The sequence below is a fragment of the Mus caroli genome, chromosome X (genome assembly GCF_900094665.2).
Source record: "Mus caroli chromosome X, CAROLI_EIJ_v1.1, whole genome shotgun sequence".
Lineage (NCBI taxonomy): Eukaryota > Metazoa > Chordata > Mammalia > Rodentia > Muridae > Mus > Mus caroli.
The window spans coordinates 94,914,168-94,937,819 of NC_034589.1; the positions used below are offsets into that span (position 1 = coordinate 94,914,168).

The window sequence follows — 23,652 nt, forward strand, 5'->3', positions numbered from 1 at the left end:
AAAGGCTGCTAGTGGAAGACTGACTTCCAGGCAACTAGGGTGAGGATCTTATACCCACACACACAGTGACACACCCATTCCAACCAGGTCACACCTATTTCAACAAGGCCACACCTTCAGATGGTGCCACTCCCTGGTCCAAGGATATACAAACCATCACACTACTAAAGCTTATCTTACCACTGTCCTTTTGAATTATTGCTAACACCTCAGTCTTTCAGGGTCTGTTTAGCACTGATTCCTTTAGTTAATCTAGAATTACTAGATGAGTGTTCTTATGGGAAGAAAATTCAGCTTCATCATTTTCTTGCTACTTCTTAAAGCATGTAGCAGCCATTAAATATTGTTTACAGGATTCTGGAGCTAAGCTCCCTGGTATGGTAGCCACGTGCTACAAGAAGGCATTTAAAGTATAATTAATCAAAATTGAACAAGCAGTTCCTTAGGCACACTTGCCACTTATCAAGGAGACACCTTTCTGTGTGGTTTCTGACTACTTTGTTGTCTATAAGAGATAGGAGAGATAGCCATGATCACAGAAAATTCTATTGGATACCACTAACAGATACTGTACTGGGCTCTAGACTGACATAAAAAAGTAGAAAATTAAACTCAAGAATAGCACGCATCCCCTATGCTGAGATGATCACTTATCTGAGAGCTTTGGTCACATGGTCTGGGTGCAGTGCTTGAGTACTTAGGACGAGAAGGACAGATGGATGAAATCCAGGAGGACAGATTTAGGGAAATGTGGGAAATCATAGCTTATCTGTCTTCTTCTGTCCCTCTTCCTCTTCACAAAGAACAAAGAGTGACCATTTAGGGTGCAGGCAAAGAGTAGGTGCTTGTTCATCTGAGCCTTTTTTCCTTCGGGATCCTTACATTGTTAGCCAGGTATGAAAGCCAGATGAAATACCAGACCCTGTAAGCTTGAAATATAAAGGGAAATAATTTGGATAGTGAAGACAAAATCTGGGCAAAATATATGTGATCACCAAGAAGAATGTGGATGCTAACTACTTCTTGGCCATGGCTTAAGATCTTTTCTATGCTCCGCATGAAGGCAGGAGTTAAATCCCAGGCATTGTTTGAGGCAAGGTGGTGTGATTCAAAAAAAAAAAAAGTATGTGTTCCTGATACAAATTGGAGCAAGAGCAAGTTTGTAAACATGTTAAAGATAGCATTTAAACAAAAGGTCTGTTGAGGTGGTGCAGGAGGTAAAAATGCTTGCCACCAAGCCTTATAACCAAGTTTAATCCCTGCACCCCACAAGATGGAAGTAAGAACTGACTCCTACAGGTTGTCATCTGACCTCTACACATGGACTTTGGCAGACACAATGCTGCAGCAGCGGGGTGTGAATACACATATGCTTGAACAATAGATGAATTGTATAAAAGAAAGACTTTTTTTAGTGAGAAGTAACTCTAGCAGGAAAGTTAAATAAGCCTAGACCAGTCTGTCTTGGACAGAAGACTTGGTCTGGGAACTGAAAGGGGATGTGGCAGGAAAAGATTATGAAGCCAGCCTAAGCAGCTTAGGTTCTCCCTACCCCCAGCTCCTACTAACAGTATGCAGTTCTATAGGACTTATGAGGAAAACATCGCCCTGGCTACTCCTAGTGGGTTTTTATTTCACATGTCTATCTCTCCAACTTTGTTGTTCCTGGAACTTCAGAGAGGATTTTTTTTTTGTATCTTCATCATCTAGTAGAGGTGTTAGTAGTATGCTGGCATTTTAGGAAGGCTGACTGGAAATGAATTGAAAGGGAGAAAGACTAGGCTGATAAATATGCAATTGGGGAAATCATTGCCTTGTTTTCCCACGCAAAGTAATATTGCTGTGGGTGTGGTTTAAAAAAAACCCTAAGAGGAAGTAATCAATTCCCAAGAAGATCTGAGTCAGGGATGCATGGAACTCAAGGAGGAACTGGCAATGATTGAAAGGCTTGAGCTTTTCATGGACATGGAGCAGTGGTGAGTAGAGTTGGTAGAAGGAAGATGAATTTGGTTTCTAGTGTACCGATTCTAAAGGGTAAGTTGTCAGCAGTTAGAAATAAAGGAAGAGAAGCTGGAGTCACAGAGACAGATTAGGAATATGGTCATAGCAATACTACGGCTAGCAGGAACCTCATGAAGTTCCCTAGTCCTATCACTGCCACCTTCAAACTCCAAGAGAGTGACTTCTGCACATTCCCCCAGGCAGTTAAAGTACTGTGCCCAAAACTTGATTTTTTTGTGCCTTCCTAGGCCAGTAAAAACTGCCATGGTGTTTCCTGTCAAAGAAAATGGAGTAGAAAATGGATTGCTGCTACAGGAAGGACTGTGGAGCAGAGAGAGATGGAACTTGGGACTCCCTAAAAGCCAGCTCCCCTCCAAGATCTAGAGACTTTCTCTGACTCCAGCATTATCTATACCCCCTTTCTCAACTTTGTAGGGAAGGCTGGAGCCCTTGCTTCTCCAAGCATGATAGACTTCCTGGTTTTAAAGTCTTCCTTTCATAGCCCTTGTGCACACTGATATTTTCCTGGAATAGGAAAGCATTTTCCACTTGCTAATCCCTGTATTTTTATTCAAGTATTAGAAGATGGACTCAAGGAAGCCTTTTTTCCCCTCTTGCAAATTAGATTATGGGACTGACAGAGAAGACTGTGCTGGTGGCCTCGGACACCGTTTCCTGTCTAGAGCAGGGTAACAACTCCAGGACTGTGGCCTCCACAGCTATGAACTCGCAGTCATCTCGATCTCATGCCATCTTTACAATCTCCATTGAGCAAAGGAAGAAGAATGACAAGTAAGTTAGAGCATCATAACTGTCTGTGTTCTCTGTTCAGCCGCCTGCCAGGTGGCTGCCCACGTTGATTTGACATTCAGACTTTAGAGTGATGAGCATTAATGACCCCCGGAGCTACTTTGACTGTCTTTTGAAAGACATGAGAACTGAGCCAGTCAGCTCTGATAGCTCAGCTACTTTTAAGCTTCTCTATTGTTTTCACTGTGTCTTCCTGTTATTATCACAGAAATAGCAGCTTTCGTTCCAAGCTGCATCTTGTAGACCTCGCTGGATCAGAAAGACAGAAGAAAACCAAGGCTGAGGGAGATCGTCTGAGAGAGGGTAAGCCAATTGCGGTCATAACTAACTCTTCGGCAAAAACGCACATGCTTTTTTTGTTGCTCCTGTTTGTATTTTGAAGGGACTATTTCACTTCATCTTCTAAGTGTCTGCAGTTCAAATTTGAGATTACTTTCAGAAATAGTGAAAAAATGATTCCTTTCCCTTGCACTGATTCACAAATCTCCTTCAGTTGGTTTTCATCTGGTCCAGTAAATTCTAGCTTTAATTTATCTCTACTGAGTTTGTAATTAAAATATTCCAGTTCAACCAAGCGTGGTGGTGCACGCCTTTAGTCCCAGCAATTGGGAGGCAGAGGCAGGTGGATTTCTGAGTTCAAGGCCAGCCTGGTCTACANAGTGAGTTCCAGGACAGCCAGGGCTATACAGAGAAACCCTGTCTCGAAAAACAAACAAACAAACAAACAAATCCAGTTCATTGTTCCATGTGCCCGCTGCCCCTTGCAGATGTTACTGTGTGTAAACCTTATCAGCATAGCTTTCATATATCTTGGCTCAAGTTACCTGAAAACTGATGCTGTTGAAAACTTCTAATATGACAGTAGCCCAGTGATAAGCACGAGCTACTTCCTTCTTCAGAATCAGGCTTTCATTTCTGGATGAGTGTGTTTTATATTCACACATTGGGCTTTAGCCTTCTTTTTATTAGGTGTTTAATTCTGAGTTGATCTGGGGGGATTTACATAATTGAAATATAACTCATACTGTATTTAAAACTATACATGTCAATGGATTTCATATATTCAGAGTTGTGTAGGCATCCCCACTGCCTCGTCTCAGAATATTTTATCACCCCTAAGAGAAGTGTCATAACCCATTAGTGCCCATCCCCCATTCCCATCTATCTCTAGAGAAAATAATAAGTAATTTAGATACTAATAAAAATAGTCACTTTTGGTGACTGATGTCTTTCACTTAGCATAAAATCATATAGCATGTTAATCAGTACTTCATTATTTTTATTGCTGAGTAATATTCAATTGCATGGATATACTACATTTTGTCCCATTCATCAATTTTCTAATGTTGGCTGTTGTAAGTATTGTTCTCTGAGCGTCTCTATTTAAGTTTTCATACAAACAAACTCGTTTTGTTTTTGTTTTGAGAAAAGGTCTTTCTTTTTTGGCTCACCCAGAATTCAGTATGTAGACCAGGCTGGCATCTCATAGGGATCCACCTGCCTCTGTCTCCTGAGGGCCACTGTGCCTGACCTCAGACAAACTTTTAAATCTATCTTGAGGACATACATAGGAATGGAATTGTTGGGTTATTGGTTAACTCCACTTTAACTTTCTTTTCTATAAAAAAATATACAGAGTGAATTTTAGTATATTCAATGAGTTGTTTAACCATTCCCAAAATAAATTTTAGGATGTTTTTAATTCTTCCCTGAACAAAGCTGATACCCATTAGCAGTCACTCCCTCCTCCTGTCAGTTTGCTTCTGCCCTGGCAGTAACAAAGCCTCTCCCCCTCTGCAAATTTCACTCTTTTGAGCATCTCGTGTAGAAAGTCTTATAGTATGTGCCCTGTTTCACTGACTTAGAGTTTTTGAGCAGGTTCTTGTGCTTACTAACCCTGAGCTACGCTAGCCCTTTCTTCATTGACTGCTTCTCGCAAATCATGTTTTCCTAATCCATCCATGTTAGAGCATGTATCAATGCTTCATTCCTTTTTATTGGGAATTATTCCTTCTATAGAAATAACACATTTTGTTGATGCATTCTTCCTTTGACAGATGTTTGAGTGGTTTCCAAGGTTTTTTTGTTTGTTTGTTTGTCTTTGTGTCTTTGGTTATTATGACTAATGCTGCTAGTTTGTTTGTTTGTTTGTTTGTTCAATCAGTTATCATGTAGCCCAGGCTAGCCTAGAACTTACTATATAGCCACGGCTTGAAGTTTTGATCTTTCTACTACCTCTGCCTCCCAAGTGCTGGTATTATAGGCATGTGTCACTACCATATTGGCTATGAATATTTATGCACAAATATTTCTTAAATGTGTATGTTTTCATTTCTTTTTGGTATATACATATATATATATATATATATATACACACACACACACACACATATATATACACACACACATACATACATACATGCATACATATACACATATACATGAATGAATGAATGAATGAATGAATGAATAGAGTTGCTGTCCTGGAACTCACACTGGCCTTGAACTTACAAGGATCCTCCTGTCTCTGCCTCCTGAGTGCTAGGATTAAAGACATATGCCACCACACTGGGTATTTATGTCTTTTTTAAAAGGTGTATTTAATTATTTTATGTATATTACTGCTTTATTTGCATGTATGCCTGCATGCCAGAAGAGGACATCATATCCCAATGTAGATGGTTGTGAGCCACCATGTGGTTGTTAGGAATTGAACTCAGGACCTCTGGAAGAGCAGCCAGTACTCTTAACCACGGAGCCATCTCTCCAGCCCATATTTATGTTTTTTTAATTCTAGCCCTCTAAGTCGGCATGAAAGAGTAACTCATTGTGGTTTTCTTCTGTATGTTGAGAATCGTTTCATATGCTCATTGACAATTTGTATATCTTCTTAGGGAAAATGACCATTTGTATCAGTTATATTTGATTCATTTCAAATAATTTTTGCATGTGAGTGAGGTTAAGATTATTTCCTTATTTCCAATCTTGTTCATGTGGATATCTAGTTTTTCAGTATCATTTGTTCAAGGACATTTCTTTTCTCATTGAATTTTGTTGCCCGCCCCCAAAGTGATTAGACTAGTCCGTGGATCTGGGTCTCTTTGCTTTCACCCATGCCTCCCTGACTTGATTACTATACTTATGTAATGAATTTTGAAGTTAAGACATGTGACGCCCCCAACATTTTTTTTTTAAGATTGCAGCATTGGTTCTTTGGGGATCCTTAAGTTTCCATGGCAATTTGAGGATCAACCTATTGATTTCTGCAAAGAAGCCAGCAGGAGTTTTTATAGGCGTTATATCCAATCAGCAGATCTGTTTGGAGAGCAATGCCTTCAGTGATGTTCATTCTCACAGTTGAGAATGCTGTCTTTTTTCCTTACTATCTTTTAATGAGCTTTTTTTTTGAAGTATGACTTTAATGGTTCTGTTGATTTTATTTCTAAGTATTCTTTTCAGAGCTATTAAAATGGAATTGTTAATTTCATTTTAATATTGTTTATTAAGTTTAATAAGTTGATTTTTGTATCCATTTTGCTTACCCAGTTTGTTGGTTCTAATAGTTTGGTTAGATCTTTTGGTGAGGAGAGAATTTTACTTCTTTCTTTCCCATCTGGATGCTTTTATTGCTTTCCTTCTTTTTTTTTTTTTTTTTCTGCCTACTTGTCCTTGTAGAAGCAGCTTTAGTACATTATTTGGCAGAAGTAGTAAGTGTGACTATTGTCATGTTGGTGATCTTGAGAGAAAAACCAGGGTTTTTTTCCATTAAGTTTATGTTTGCTGTGCATTTTTCCTAGAAGGCTCCCCCCCATCTTGAGGAAGCACCATATCTGGTTTGGCGAGCATTGCTTTTAGTATGTATCGGTATTTGTCAAGAGCTCTTCATCATTTTTGACATGGTCACATTATTTTGTGCTTTCATCTATTCCTTGGTTTTTGGTGGTATTTGGTCGCTTTCAGTCCTGTAAGCTTTCTTGAACTAATTCTGTACAGTTTATATTCTGCCCCCATACAAGCTTAGCGAGACTAATCTCACATCTCCTTAACTGCTTGGACTTGCTAAACCTTCCATAATTTACCAAGAGCTTGCTGCATGGATAAGGGGACACCTTCTACACCTGGACACTCTGGAACTCTACTTTAGCATTTATTCATTACTTGAGCAAACCTCAAATCTTATATATGTTTTCCATCAATTATTTTGCCAATTAGAGTGATATTTTTCCTCTCTTTTTAGGTTTATTGAGTTTTATTCTTTACAAATAAACATCTTTTTGTTGTTGTTGTTTTGGTTTGGTTTGGTTTGGTTTATGGTTTTTTGAGACAGGGTTTCTGTAGCCCTGACTGTCCTGGAACTCACTTTGTAGACCAGGCTGGCCTCGAACTCAGAAATCCACCTGCCTCTGTCTCCCAAGTGCTGCGATTAAAGGTGTGTGCCACCACGCCTGGCTACAAATAAACATCTTATATGTTCAAGATAATACGATAATTTAGTAATATAAATTCATTAAGAAATGATTAGCACATCAAGCTAGTAAATATAGCCATCACTTCACAGTTGTCTTAGTCAGTGAAGAGACACCATGGCTGAGGCAACTCTTATCAAAGAAAGCATTTACTTGAGGGCCTGCTTACAGTTTCAAAAGCTTAGTCCATTATCATGGCAGAGAGCTTGGTGGCAGGCAGGTATGGCACTGGAGAAGGAACTGAGCTATATCTTAATCCGAAAGCAGAGAGAGACTGGCTGACTTGGAGAGAGTGGGCGTGGTATGGGCTTTTGAGACCTCAAAGCCTACCCCAGTGACACTTCCTCCAAAAAGGCCACACTTCTAATCCATTCAAGATTAAGAGATGACTAAAAGATTAACATAGTAAAAAATGAACCTGAAGCAAAAGGATTATATAAGTTCTAGGCCAGACCCGGGCCCACAGCAAGACCTTAAGACTGGGGCTAGAGAGATGTCTCTGCAGTTTGGAGAATTTGCTGAGCAATCATGACCACAGTTTGGATCACAGCACTCTTGGAACAAACTAGACATCTTGCTAATACCTGCAGTTCAGAACAAGGTGGAGATGGGAACAGCGTTGTGATTTGCAGGCTTCCATCCTACTAGAGAAAATGTGAGTCCCAGGTTCAGGAGAGACCCTGCCTCAACAGAATAGGTATAAAACCATAAAGAAAGATACCCAGTGTCATCTTCCAGCCTCCACGTTCACACATGCACAGACACCCAGATGCACAGATACAAATAAATGAATCATTGAAAAGAATAAAGCTGACTTTTGTTGTTCTAGCCAGAGAACACAATTGTTCAGCATGCAGGAAAATGGAACCAAATGGAGATGATATTAAGCAAAATAAGTCAGAATAAAAATACGTTTTTTCTCAATTTGAATCTAAGATTTTATATAGACACATAAAGTCTTTTGTGTGTCTGTGTGTACGCATGCATATTAAAAGTAGAAAATCTAGTATATAAGTCCATAGGGGGCCATTCTTATTTAAACCTCCACAATCTGCTCCCTGGATCCATAGGCTTGTAACCATATCATAATGCAAACATGTATTCAGTCCAACTTCAAAAGTTTCTATACACCGTTGAAAAGTTCAAAGTTTCTTCTGAGACTCATACAGGCTCTTAACTGTAACCCCCAGTAAAATCAAAATCAAAAAGCAGATCACATACTTCCAACATACAATGGTGCATTACCATTCCAAAAGGGAAGAAGGAGAGCATAGTGAAGAACTATTGAACCAAAGCAAGACGGAAAACCATAAGAGCAAACTTAAAATTCTACGTCTCTGCCTGATGTCAAAGCACTCGTCAGATCTTCAGCTCCTTTTAACTGTGTTGATTATAACACATTTCTCTCTCTCGGGCTGGTTCCATACCCTGTTAGCAGCTCTCCTTGGCAGGTATCCCACAACTCTGACATCTCCAGCATCTTAGGGTCTCTAAGGCAATCCATGCTTTGCCTTCAGAGTTTCACAATGGCCTCTCTGGGCCATTGGTTTGCTTTGTAGTGCTGACAACTGAACCCATGACTTTGCTTGTGCTAGACAAGGTACTACTGAGCTGTGTTCTTCAGCCCAGCATGATGTTTCTGAGGCTCATGTATATTTTTGCTTTGGTTAGTGATTGTCTCTTTGTATTTCTGAATAATGTTCCAGCCTTTAGCCTTTGATCAGGCAATGATTTGACTTCTATTATCTTTTTGAATTGTTTCAAAATTTCAGCCATTTTGAATAATGCTGTTCAGAACGTTTGTGTGCGTACCCTTTTGTGAACATGTTTTAATTTCACTCGAGGGCACACTTAGGAATACAAGAAGGTAAATATGTGCTTATATTGATTAGCAGATCTCTAATATACTTGGTATACATATCTCCAGTTCCCACTTGTTCCTGTCTTTATAATTCAGATTGCTTCGTACATTGTAATAGATGTCAGACTGTATATTCTCATAGTTTGAATCTGCATTTTCTAGATGATGTTTGCTGGCTCCCTTTTAGTATTTTTACTGGCTACTGGCGACTCTACTCTTTCCTAAGTGTCTGCTCAGATCTTTCTTGCCTTTTTCAGAATTTGAATTTTCCATCTTTTTGCTGAGGTTTGTAGTTCTTGATATGTTCTGGGTTTAAGAAGGAAGTACTTGGGTTGCAAATATTCTTTTCCAGATTTCAAGTTACCCGTTATTTGAGGTTTGTTTGTTGTTCATTTGTTTTGAGATAGGGGTTTGTTTTGTAGCTCAAGCTGGCCTGGAACTCACTATGTAGCCTTGAGGTAGCCTTGAGCTGTGGCCCTTCCTGTCTTTGCTCTGACTGCTAGATTATAGGTGGGCACCATTACACTTGGTTCCTGCCTATTTTGTTTTGCTTGTGTGTGTGTGTGTGTATGTGTGTGTGTGTGTGTGTGTGTGTGTGTGTTCACAAGCACATGCTACAATAGACATGTAAAGGTCAGAGGATAATTTTGTTTGTAGGAGTCATTTCCCTCTTACTGTGTGGGTTCTGGGATCATGAGGCTTGTTGGCAAGCACCTTTACCCACCAAACCATATTATTGGCCATCACTTCTCTGTGTTTTGTTTTTGGTTTTGGTTTTGGTTTTCTTGTTTGTTTGTTTTTGTGAGACAGGGTGATTCTGTGTAGCCCTGGCTGTCCTGGAACTCTCTATGTAGACCAGGCTGTCCTCAAAGGTCTACCTGCCTCTGCCCCAAAGTGCTGGGATTCAAGGCATGTACCAACACCACCCAGCTCCATCATACCTGTTTTAATGATGTCTTTTGTTGAACAAAAAATTTTGATGTGGTCTAAGCCATCATTTTTTTTCTTTAATAACATACTGTTTTTTGATGTCTTACCCATTAAATTTTTGCCTACTACAAAATTAAATGTGTTTCCGCCTGAAGTTTCATGGACTTAGTTTGCATTTAGTTCTTTGACGCGTCTTAAATTAGTTTTTGCTTATAAATGAGATATGAACTGAGGGTCATTTTTCCTTTACATGGATATCCTGTTGTTTATGCACTACTTATTAAAAAGTTCCTTTTTAAGGACATATTTACTGTCTTGTATTCCTAAATATTTCCTGGAGTAAAATTAAGACATCTTCACAAAAGGGCAGGCACACAGATGACAGATATTCTGAAGAACATTATTCGTTAGGCAGGGAACATACCTCAGTGGTAGAGTACTTGCCTGTCACCTACAATCCCCAAACTTCAAACAAACAAACAAACAAAGCCCCTGAAAGAAGGATTTATTTCTAGACCGTTCTGAACTACGGGTCAGTTTGTTTATGAGTACATCTTTAAAGAATCAGGAATTAGGTTTTGCTCTGGATAGGCAAGTTCCCCTTGGCTTTTCTTTTGTCAAAATTGCTTTCTGAGAATTTTAGAATGAGATTGTCAAGTACTGAAAATTAGAATTCAATTAATAAATTAAGGAGAATTTGGGTAAAGTTTGCAGCGGTCTTGATACAACTTACTTACTTGCATGTCTTGTTAGGCTTACTCTAGCATATTATGTAGCTTTGTTGGTATTTTGAGGATTTTCTGTTTTCCCTGTCTGCATAGGAAAATATTCCTTTTCAGATCTTGGTCTGCTACCGAACTACCTTGCTTCACTGCTTTCTTAGCTTCTCTCATCTACCAGTTGTTTCATCTCCTGAGATTGTCTGAGTGGGTGTCCATTGTTTGTTGTTGTTGTTATTGTTTCTTCTTCTTCTTCTTGTTTGTTGTTGCTATTGTTTCTTCCTCCTCCTCCTCCTCCTCCTCTTCTCTTCTTCCTCCTCCCTCTCCCCCCTTCACCCCCTCCTTTTTTTTTTGGCCTTTCCATGGCTGGCTTAGAACTCAATCTGTTGACCAGGGTGGTCTTGAACTCAGAGAGCCACCTGCCTCTGCCCCTGCCTCCTGAATGATGTTACATTATTTTCAATTAAACACTTTGGTCTCTTCATTTTAAATATTTATGCTTCACTTCTTTCATTAAGTTCATCAGGGTTATGCTGGGTGGTGCCAGTAGTAATTGGCATTGTTTTTTTAAAATACTCTAGCCAGAAAGTTCCCAGTGATTGACTGTCGCTATCTACTGTACGTTTATAACATGTAGCCTTTATCAAGTTAAGAAAGTGGTCCTTTATTGCTAGTTTGCAAGTAGTTTCACTTTTAAATGATTATTTTGTTTTATGTGTTATGGGTGTTTGTCCTGCTTGTATGACTTTGTACCACATATGTGCCTGGTGCCCACACAGGCCAGAAGAGAATTGTAAACCACCATTTAAGTGATAGAAATGGAATCTGGGTCCTCTGGAAGAGCATCCAGTGCTCCTAACCACTGAACCATCTCTCCAGTCCTAATTGTATGTTTTTAAAAATGAGAAATAAGAACCAGGTACATCATTAGGCACATCATATTCCCAACATGTGGGAAGTAGAAGCCAGAGGTCTGGGAGTTCAGGGCCATCTTCAGCTACATGATGAGTTGGAGGCCAGCCTGGGCTACATGAAACACAATCTCAAAACAAAAGTAAGAGAGAAGAGTAAAATAATGTACTTTATCACTTATCATTGATTAGAAAAGAGGAAGTGTCCTTTTTCCTACCTTCTGTTGATAGAATTCTAAAAATAGATGTTCTATAATATACTGAATTGACCATGAGAGGCTATTTTTTTTTTCTCTTCTGCTGCTGGATTTACTGTCTTAGTTATGTCTTATAACTTTTGCGAATCTGGCCTTGTGAGAAAGTGCCTATAACTTTTTTGGTATATGTACTTTCCCATCTAATATTAGCTTGAATATAAAATGATTTGGAAAGCCGGGCAGTGGTGGCCTTTCATCCCAGCACTTGGGAGGCAGAGGCAGGCAGATTTCTGAGTTTGAGGCCAGCCTGGTCTACAAAGTGAGTTCCAGGACAGCCAGGGCTATACAGAGAAACCCTGTCTCAAAAAAACAAAACAAAAACAAAAAAACAAAACAAAACAAAAGATTTGGAAAGCTTTCAGGTTTGCTTTAATACCATTTATATAATATTTGAATTATTTTCAAATGTGTTTTTGATGATTTGATTTTTAATATGTTGACTCAATTTTGATAATTTGTATTTTTTTATAAAATCATTTTGTGTAGATTCTCAAATTTGTTGACATAATATTGTAAATAGGCATACTTTGTATTTTAATCTATCTCTAATTTTGTGTTTTGTTTTAGTTTGTATATCTTCTCTACTTTTTTTTTCCTATCACATTTGAGAGATTGGCTGCCTAGTTTTCTGGTTTTATTTTTATTATTTCACTTTGCTTGGGTTGTTGGATTGTGCAACTCCATGCGTGGATTTTTGGGTTGATACTGAGTTTGCCTCTTCTCGTTCCCCTTTAGAAAGTTTTACGAGCATGTATAAAAGTGGTCTGGATGGTGTGATGACTCCCCTGGATATGTGAAGCAGTTTTAGTGGTGATTAATATGTGTCCAGTCTTGTCTCATGTGTATCCTATGTACTTTCTCTCTCTGATAGCATTTTGGTGAGCTAGGCAGATTTGGGGCAGTAGATGGGGAATATTAAATGAACCCCAGATTTCTTGTTTCATTTCAGTGTGTATATGTAAAAAATAAGAACTCTTTTTAAAAGATTCTTGCCTAAAATGACCAATTAAATTACCTCGGGTTTTATTTGAATAAGAATATAAATAAGACCCACACTTTGTTGTTATTTGATAGGCCCTTGGTTTTGTTTTCTGTTTAAGACAGGGTCTCACTGTTAAGCCCAGGCTGGCCTTGAACTCATGCTCCTACTTACTGTCCCTGTTTCCAAAGACTGAGGTTATAGTTGTGAGGTGCCACATCCTGATTCCTAGATCTTTTAAAATCTGTAGATAGCTCTTCCACTCCTTCGTTCACTCACATTCTTGGGAACTTATTGACTGAAGAATTCAGGCTGTCCTATAGATTACCCAGTCTGAATCTCACTGATTGTATGTATTTGTGTGTGTGTGTGGGGGGGGCTTACTCTTGCCTTGTCTTTGACCTACTACTTTTTAAAAATTATTTATTTTATGTATATGAGTACACTGTAACTCTCTTCAGACACACCAGAAGAGGGCACTAGATCCCATTACAGATGTTTGTGAGCCACCATGTGGTTGCTGGGAATTGAACTCAGGACCTCTGGAAGAGCAGTTGGTGCTCTTAACCACTGAGCCATCTCTCCAGCCCTGACCTACTACTATTACTTACCTCATTTGTAAAAAATATTTTCTAAGAGCTACGCTGATTAAACAAATTCATAGTTGGAAACTAGCAGTAGTCTTAGAAACTGGTAGTAAATATTGTAACTATTAGTTTCTTTTTCTGTGCTTTTATTTGTGTGTAATAAAGTGGTGTCTAATAAAGGGACAAAGTATGCTATAATATTTCTGTACTTTGTCAGCTAAATTAATACTGTGGGGAGTTTGGTAGATGCTTGTTAGCATTTGAAGTTGTTTTGAGTGTGGAAGAGGGTCTTATGGGTGTAGCTTCTACCAGTGGGATTATGTCAGTTTCCATTCTCAAAGATAAGTTTTCCTCCTCTATTAAAAGGAATCACTTTCTACCTGTTGTGAAATACGAAAGCTACTAGACTCCTCCTCAATGCCTGCAGAGAGGGTGGATATAGCCCATTAGAATATTTTTACATGCTGTATTACTGAGAGTGAGGAAAGCAGGCATATCTAAGTGGCTGGTTTGATTTTTGAGGCAAAGTAGGTAATGAAAAACCCCACAGTTGAGTCCTAGATAAAGTGAAAGGTGCTTAGGACTAAAAGAAAGGCAGGAACGAGGCATAGCCATATGTCACATAACCATGACTAGCTACAGTGGGCTACATGCACAACTTTGGACCCAGATTGGATCTGCTAGAGGCATTGTGGTCATCTCAGTTTATGTGAGTGTGCAGTTTACAACAATAGTCAAATGACCTAATGTGTTTTTTCTTGCAATGCCCCCTGCTGTCAAGTGACTAGTAGAAAGGAGACCACAGAGGAAACACTTCTATGTTTGCTTTGATCTGGAGTATGTCAGGTTTGGAATACATATAAGGAAAAGTTCAGGAAGAAGTAGTAAATTCTGATAAGATATTAGAAACATCTGGGCTAGAGACATATATTTGAAAACTATGCAACGAGATAAGGAGACAGCAACACTACATAATAGTGAGGAACACTTACATTTTAAGACCAAGAGTAAAGTAGTCAAATGACGGCTTTGAGGAGCTGGTGTGCTACATAGATACCCAGGTCTGGCTTTCTGTACGAAAGGGATTGGCATTTGTGGCAAATGCTTCACTGTTGTTACATAATGAAAGCTGAGAAAAGGAGAGCTTTTCCCACTGAGATTTTCAAGGGTTTTTGCCAAAGCAGTCTTAAGGAATTAGGTTAGGTTACATTGGATTAAGGGACAGATTTAACTACTATATTAAGTGTGGGCTGTCACATTTGTCTCTTTCAATAATTTCTCTATTCTTGTACTTTTTAGCAACATGTACTGATATTCTGCCAATTTCTAAACTTAACATAAATGGCTTCATTATATATGTGTGTTCTGTAACTATTTTCTTCAACATTATGTTCTTGAAATTCGTCCATTTGGTAATATATTTCTGTTCCAATACAATTTTTATTAATTACACTCGAGTTTTCTTGATATGAAATGGGAAAAAAAGAAAATTACCTCTGCCAATATTTATTGGTATCATTTCTCTTGCCTTTTTTATTTATGAGTAAGAAGGATGTCGAAGAATATACTCTGGGTTTATGAAGTTGTTTTTCTCATGGGAATCTAGCTTCCAAATTAAATTGGAATTGTTTTAATATTTTATTATTTGGGATGATAAATGGTATTGTTTTTGGCAAATAGTAGCTAATTGTTTTAGTTCTTTCTTTTAAGAGTTTTTTTAAATACTAAGTTATCTTTTTCCTTCAACTTAAAAAAAAAGTTGTAGTTTAGTGTATTGATTCTACTCTCTGGCTGTCTAGTCCTTTGTTCACCAAGGCTCAAGCATGCAGCTGCTATGCCGTGGCAGCCACCTACATAGAAAGGGCACAATGCCTTCTTCCCATGAGCCAACACTTAGTAATCGCTGTGCCACTGACCGCCTAGAGGAGGCATCAGAAATGAAGACTCTTCATCATGTGTCTCAGGCTACACTCACGTAGCAGTCCCACTCATGGCAGGCACAGCAGCTACTTGGCTGAAGAATAGTCAACTGGATTTGGGAATGTAGGGCATGTGGCATACCTTTAATTTTCTATCTTTCCCCAAAATACAAAATTTTAAAATAAATGCTCTCTTATTCTCAAAAAGGCACAGCATGAGATTATTCCTAATTATTCCTAATCTACTAAATATCATTACTGATTTGCTAAGTGAAATTGTTGCCTCGTGGGTTGAATATACTTTTATGTTTATAGGCCGTTTTCATCCCTTGCGGAATTGCTTTTCCCAGGTACTAGTCTTCTTCAGTTAGTAAGTACATTTCCCATAACAGTTATCTCCACTTTATGTTTAGATTTTTGGCTATTTAAGCACCCGCCAGATAGATTACAAATACATTACAGGAAGTTAGCAAGTGTGTTAGTCCACTGAAGTATTAGTCTGCACATATGAAAGTGCCCCCTAATACTTGTACTGTTTTAGTGAATGTTTACTAAGTGGAATACACATAAGGAGCACCCAGATGAAGAAACAGTGTTAGAAGCACCCCAGAAGTTCCATTTGTGCTCTCTTCTATCCTCCTTAAAGGGGAACTGCAGCCCCGACCTCTGGTCCTACATTAAGTTTTCAGTATGGACTCCTTTGTGTCTGACATCTTGTACTTAATATAAACTCACCAAAGAAAATACACTATGCCCAGCTTAGTTTGAATTTCTACAAGTAGAACTGTTAGGTGCATATACTACAAACTATTCCAAACTGTTTTCAAACATTGCCCAACTTTTTTGACTATGTGTGTGCATGCTTGTACACATGCATGTGTGTTCGTGTGTGTGTGTGTGTGTGTGTGTGTGTGTAAGTGTAAGACAGAGGTCAGTCTTGGGAGTCATTCCTTTGGTGGTGTCCACTGTGATTTTGAAGGCAGTATCTGTCACTGGGGCCTAGGGTTTGCCATTTAGCATTAGCTTTCCGGCCTGTCTCCACCTCCATAGAGTTGGGATTATGAGCATGCACTACCACTCCTGCCTTTTTACATGGATGCTGGGGGTTGAACTCAGGTTTCCATGCTTGCCAAACAATTGCTTTAATGGCTAAGCTGTCCACAACCCCTTATCAGAATTTTTCAAATGCTTTTTATTTATATGTATATGTATTTTTTAATGTTTGAGTGCTCTATCTGCATGTACATCTGTGTGCCAGAAGAGGGCATCCGATCTCATTATAGATGGCTGGGAGCCACCATGTAGTCACTGGGAGTTGAACTCAGGAACTGTGGAGGAACAGCCAATGCTCTTAACTGCTGAGCCATCTCTCTGCCCCTGGTGTCAGGACTTTTAATTTTTTTTGTCAGTTGAGTAGGGATGAAATTACATCTCATTGTGGTCTTAATTGTCATCCTGATGGCTATGGGGTTCGTTATCCTGTCATATTATTATTGGCTACCTACCTTAACTCACAGCTGTCTTCCTGCCTCAGCCTCCCAAGAGCTGGCATGAGCCACCACACTAATCCCTCCTTATAGCATTTCTAAAGGATGGTTCTTCATATAATTACGTTCATTGGAACTCTTTCCCTCCTGTATGGTGTGCATGTGTCTTCTCTGCATACTCATTCTAGGGATGGAGCCAAGGCCTCCCACATGGAACCAGGCCAACTACATCCCTAGCCTTCACTTTCTTCATGGCTGTTTTCTACTGTATTTAAGAAATTCAGCACTCCAAGCTCTTGAAGACATACTATAGTATTGGTGAAAGTTTCATAATTTATCTTTCACAGTTCAGTCAGTCTCTTATCTACCTAAGATTCTTATGTACATGGTATGATAGATAGTTCTAGTTTTTCCATATAAATAAATATCCATTTGTCTTAGCACTATTTTTAAAAAAATTCTGTTCTCATTGAGAAGCAGCCACTTCTTTTTTATATGTATGGTTATGTGTATATCAAGTACCCAAATGTGCCTTGGTCTGTTTCTGGGTGCTCAATAATATGAAAATTATGATGGTGTGGTCCCATGTACTCCAATAAATAGTTGGAAGGCTAAAGTGGAAAGATCCCGTGGGTCTAGGGGGTTGAGGCCATCCTGGACAATGGAGCTATTTCACCTGGAAAATAAGTGGGTAGGTAACTAAGTAAACCTGGGGAGATGGCTCAGCATGCAGAGTACTTGGAGCATCAGCGTGAGGGCCCGCTTTAGATCCCTCACACCCGTGTAAAAACCAGACATGGTAGCATTTATCTATAATCCCACGGTTGAGAGATTTAGAAGGTAGGATCCCAGCAGCTAGCTGTCCATCCAGTCTCACCAATCTAGTTTCAGTTTCGGGGAGACACCCTTTCTCGAAAATGAGGTGGTAAGCAATAGAGGGAGACACCTAACAACCTCACACATATGCATAGGTGGATCATATACAAATACCAGGCACACAAATAAAACATTTAAATAAACTAATAAATATCAAATCTAAATTTATATACATGGACTAGAGAGGTGGCTCAGCTAAGAGCACTGGCTGCTCTTTCAGAGGACCTAGGCTTGATTCCCAGTGCCCACATTGGCAGCTCAAAGCAATTCATAACATCAATACTAGGGTATTGAACACTCTTCTGGCCGCCTCCGGCACTTCACTACATAATACACAGACACACATGCAGGCAAAGCATCCTTACATACAAAATTTAAATTAAGAGTAGTAAGTATGCTGCTGCTGGTTTTGTTGTTGTTGTTTTTAAACAGTTTGTTAAGTACAGCGGGGCTACGTAGCAAGTGCATCTTGGGTTACTTAACAAAGGGCGCTAGATCCCATTACAGATGGTTGTGAGCCACCATGTGGTTGCTGGAGATTGAACTCAGGACCTCTGGAAGAGCAGCCAGTGCTCTCAACTAACTGCTAAGCTATCTTTCCAGCCCGAAGTCTTTACTTTTTAATATTTGATTTTTGATTATGCATGTTAATAGGATTCAGTGGCATATTTCCATATATGGATACATCTTGTACCAAATCAAATCCAACCTCCTTTTATCTGTACTTTCTATACTTTCAACTTTCTCCAATGTATTTAAATCACTCTTCTTCATTGGAATCAAAATTTGTAACTTCTATATGAAAGAGCACACATTATATCTTTCTATGCACTCATTATATCTTTCTATGTCTGACTTACTTCATTTAAAATAATGTCCTCTACTTCTGTCCATTTTAATTCAAAAGACAAGTCTTCATTCTTTATTTAGTGTTGGGGTCTGAGGTAAAGAGAGCATGAGTTTAAGGTCAGAGTGAGCTCAAGGTGAACGTCAATTACATAGCACATCCCTGTCTCAGAGAAAAACAGGGACATTCACAATGTAGCTCAGTGATCTAGTACTTGCCTTGGTTGGGGTCCCTATTGTCACTAAACAAAATTACTTTGGACGCTTTTGTTCTCCAGTATGAATTTTACAGTTATTTTTTTCTATTTTTGTGAGGAATGTCATTGGTATTTTGATACAGTATGTACATTTTAATAGTATCTATTCTTGTATTCCACAAACATTGGGAGCATTTTCGTGTGTGGGGTATGTGTGTGTGTGTGTTCAATTTATCTCACCAGAGTTTTGCAATTTTCACTGTACAGGTGTTTCGCTTCCTGTGTATTACTGTGTATTCTTTTATATTTATAACTCACAAATGAGATTGTTTTAATCATTTTAATCAGATTCATTATTGATCATAAAGAAATTAATTTTGACTCTTGCTATTGTACTGAATTCATTTATTAAGTATTTTTTCCTCCATCTAAGAAAGACTGAAGTATCCACACTTTGGTTTTCCTCTTCTTGAGCTGCATGTGGTCCGTGAATTGTATCCTGGTTATTTGGAGCTTTTGAGCTCATATCCACTAATCAGTGAGTGCATACCATGTGTGATCTTTTGTGATTGGGTTACCTCACTCAGGATGATATTTTTTCTTTCTTTTTCTTTTTCTTTTTCTTTTTCTTTTTCTTTTTTTTCTTTTTCTTTTTCTTTTTTCTTTTTTCGAGACAGGGTTTCTCTATATATCCCTGGCTGTCCTGGAACTCACTCTGTAGACCAGGCTGTCCTCAAACTCAGAAATCCGCCTGCCTCTGCCTCCCAAGTGTTGGGATTAAAGGTGTGCGCCACCACGCCCGGCTTAGATCAACTTCTTAAAATGCCACTTTGTTTGTGATACCTGTTCCCAAATAGAAACTGAAAGATAATAGAAACCCTGCTTATAGGATGAACCCTAAACACTGCCCTTTGTCCCCAAGCCCTCACCTAGCTTCCCAACCCACACTATCCACTCAAGCTATGTGGCCCACACCACATTCTCGGTTTCTGCTGGGTTTCGTATACTTTTACCACAGCTCTCTCTTCGTCTCGCACAGAATACTGCATGTGCCTATCCCTACACCACCCTCACAATCAGACTTTCTATAACATGGCTTTTCTTTAAAGCTCAATTTGACTTGAAGGTTTGCATATTGCGTTTTACACATGATATGCTTTTTTTTTTTTTTTTTTTTGGTCTTAAAATTCTATAGTGCCAGGCTACTGTGTTGTTACTTCCTGGCCCCTGTGCGTTTTCAGTCCTACAATCAACTATTCTAGCCATATCCGTCAACTTATGTTGTCATCCGTAACATATCAGTATCCAAATATTTGAGTTGATTCAGATGGCAGAGCCATTACACCAAAGTGATTTCTGCTGATACCCACACACACACCCCGCCCCAGTGCCCCAGTGCCGTCAGAAACCTGGCTTCATCAAGCGCCCATACTCCCTGACTGTATCTGTTTGTTGTGGGGATAGAACTCGGGTGTTTGCATGGGTTAGGAAAGCCTGTAGCACTGAACGGTATGACCAGCCTTGTGCTTTTCACATTTTACTCACTACTGATCTTTTCTACACTCAACACAGAGGCATGCTAAAGTTTCCTATAGTTGTAAATTAAAGCATTTATCCTCATTTTATTACTGGCTCACTTCTCTTGCCCATTCACTCCGCACATTGGACACTTCTCCAACTTCTTCCCTTTAAAACTGTGGTTTCTGAGACCTGCCAGTGTTCCAAGCAACTGAATCCATTAGATTCTTTTTGGTCCTCCTGTTTTAGTGAGTGCAGTATTTAGAGTGTATTACTTCTGGACTGCCCTCTCCCAAGTTCTCTCATTTTTATAAAGACTCTGCCTCTTCTCTTTCTATATACCCTAACCTGAAATAGCCTGTGTTTCGTTTTCTTTTTCCTTCCTCCTCTTATTCATGCCTATCATCTTGATACCCCTCTCAAAATGATCTCAACCACTCAGATGCTTGTAACTCTTACTTACGTACTACCTTTGCTAACACTGAGCCCACACTCTATACCTCATCACGCCTATAATTGTAGTTGCCTGTGGGGAAATCTCATAGGTGTTCCATAGGCAACTCTTATCCCATCTAAAGATGAACGATGACTTACCCTTTAACGGTATTTTAAATCTGCTCTATCACCTACATCTACCCAGTCACCCAATCTTGGCTAGGCTCACCAATATCAACTCCTGAGAGCATGCCCTATTCCAGGTCTCTTCGATTTCCTAGAGATTCTCCACTCAACCCCTACCTCCACCAGTTGCCTATTTCCATTCATCCTCCTGGCCCTTGGACCTCTCTCCTGTCTTTCCCCATACCTAAAAGCCCCCCCGCCCATTTCCCTCCCCATCCCCTCTCTCACCCAGTTTCTTCCCTCCATCTGCTTCCTACAGCTATTTTATCCCCCTTCCAAGTGAGATTCAAGCGTCCTTGCTTGGGCCTTCCTTGTTTAGCTTCTTTGGGTCTGTGGAGTGTACCACAGGTATCCTGTACTTAATGGTGAGTATCCACTTATTACTGAGTACATACCATGCATGTCCTTGTGGGTCTGGGTTACCTGACTCAGGATGATATTTTCTAGTTCCATCCATCTGCCTGCAAAATTCATGATGCCCTCATTTTTTTAAAAATTTATTTATTTATTATATGTAAGTGCACTGTAGCTGTTTTCAGACACTCCAGAATAGGGCATCAGATTCCATTATGGATGGTTGTGAGCCACCATGTGGTTGCTGGGATTTGAACTCTGGACCTTTGGAAGAGCAGTCAGCTCTCTTAACCACTGAGCCATCTCGCCAGCCCGATGCCCTCATTTTTAACAGCTGAGTAGTATACCATTGTGTAAATGAACTACATTTTCTGTATCCATTCTTCAGTTGAGGAACAGCTGGGTTCTTTCCAGCTTCTGGCTATTATGAATAATGCTACTATGAACATAATAGAGCATTTTAAAGTAAAGTAGATTATTTTTAATGTTATGCATCATTGGGTCTGTGCACGTGAGTACAGTGGGAACACAGAGATTAGAGGAGGCTTTGGCTCCTCTGAAGCTGAAGTTACAGGCATTTGTGAGCCGTCAGACTTGCGTGCTGGGGACTGAACTCGGCTCCTCTGCAAGAGCACAATGTGCTCCAAACCTTTGAGCCATCTCTTTAGCTCCAAAAAAATTTTTTTTAAAAATTTATGAATGAAAGGAGCATGCGTACACGTATGTGAGGCCTGTGATGGACATTGGGTGTGTACCCTGATTATCTTCTTGGTTCGCTTGCTTGCTTTTCAACAGACTCTCTCATGAAACCCAAAGCTCATTGATTGAACTAGGCTAGCGAGCCTGTGCACTCAGGGACCTATGGTCTCCTCTGCTGAGCTTCCTGACACTTGTCCGTGCTCCTTGATCTCCTGAATCCAGATTGCTATCGTTTCAGTTCTAGAATCAGTTGTTCTTTCTCTAGTAACTTAAAAGCAAAAGCAACCAGTTCTCTAATCAGTCACAGTGCCTTCTTGAAGGTGACGTAATTGTCATCCGAGTAGATAAAGGGTTTCAGTCTCATCTGACTTAGCAAATACCTAGGTTATCTAAGGTTCTCCACTCATTCAACAAGAATTACTTGTATATGGCTCTCAACAGATGTCATTTTATTTCTTATCAGAGTCCCATGATTTAAGGAAAGGATTGTTCCTGTTTTATGGACAAAGGAAAGGTTCAAATATGTTGCTAAGTGACTGAGGTCATCAGGAACTCTCCTCACTTTCTGTCTTTTGAGTGGTTACCTCTGTAAGGTTTTTTTGCTTGTGTTGTTGTTGATGATGATAATGTTTTAAAGTCACACATATCTTAGGCTGGTCTTGAACTTGTTATATATCCAAAGGTTACTTTAAACTCTTACTCTCCTGCCACTACCTTCTTCTAGGTGCTGAGATTACAGGTATGTACCACCATGAGTATTTATGCAGCCCTGAATGTAGAATCCAGGACTTCCTGTAGTACCTGCTAGACAGGCACTCTACCAACTGAGCTACATCCCAATCCCCCTATGTAAGTTTTAAAGTCTGTTTTGGTAACAGGTTATTCCATTCCTTCTTGACTGGTGAATACCATAATACACTATTACTTAAGACTTAAGTCTTTCCCCAAAACTTATTCAGCCAGTCTACCTGCCTTATATCCATACATAGTTTCCTTTCCTGTTAACCAGGATTTCTCAGCTATGATACTATTGACAATTTGAACTACATAACTTTTGAGGTGTGTCTTGTGTCTTGTAGGATGTGTATTAGCATTCGTAGATGCATTCTTTGATGCAAGAAGTACACGCCCAGCTCTCACACCAAGTTGTGACAATAACTATCTCCAGATATTGTCAACTGTCCAGTAACAAACAACATTGCTTAGTAGAGAACGACTGAACATAGAGCTACTTCATTTCCCTCCTGTACGCTTCTCTTTCGATGCTGATACCTATTGTAATGTGCCTCTGCGGTAGCTTCAAAGTTGTATTTCTGTTTTTAAACACTTTCTCCTTTATTATTTTATTTTTGCCATAATGAATAAGCACTCAGTGGTACTGGATAATATTCTCAACTTATTGCTTAGTCTGTTTTCAGTCTTACAGAATTTTATTTTATTTTCACTTTTTTTATTAGGTATTTTCCTCATTTACATTTCCAATGCTATCCCAAAAGTCCCCCATACCCTCCCCCCGACTCCCCTACCTATCCACTCCCACTTTTTGGCCCTGGCGTTCCCCTGTACTGGGGCATATAAAGTTTGCAAGTCCAATGGGCCTCTCTTTCCAGTGAT

At 39.4% G+C, this 23,652-nt stretch overlaps 1 protein-coding gene across 1 annotated transcript in view; it reads left to right on the forward strand.

The window, feature by feature from the left end:
* Kif4a (kinesin family member 4A) overlaps nucleotides 1-23,652 on the forward strand; it is a 102,551-nt gene that overhangs the window by 12,053 nt on the left and 66,846 nt on the right. Inside the window, exons 5-6 of the mRNA XM_021152906.2 lie at nucleotides 2,627-2,793; nucleotides 3,020-3,114. Of these exons, the coding sequence (XP_021008565.1) occupies nucleotides 2,627-2,793; nucleotides 3,020-3,114 (262 nt within the window). The remainder of the gene's footprint in view (nucleotides 1-2,626; nucleotides 2,794-3,019; nucleotides 3,115-23,652) is intronic.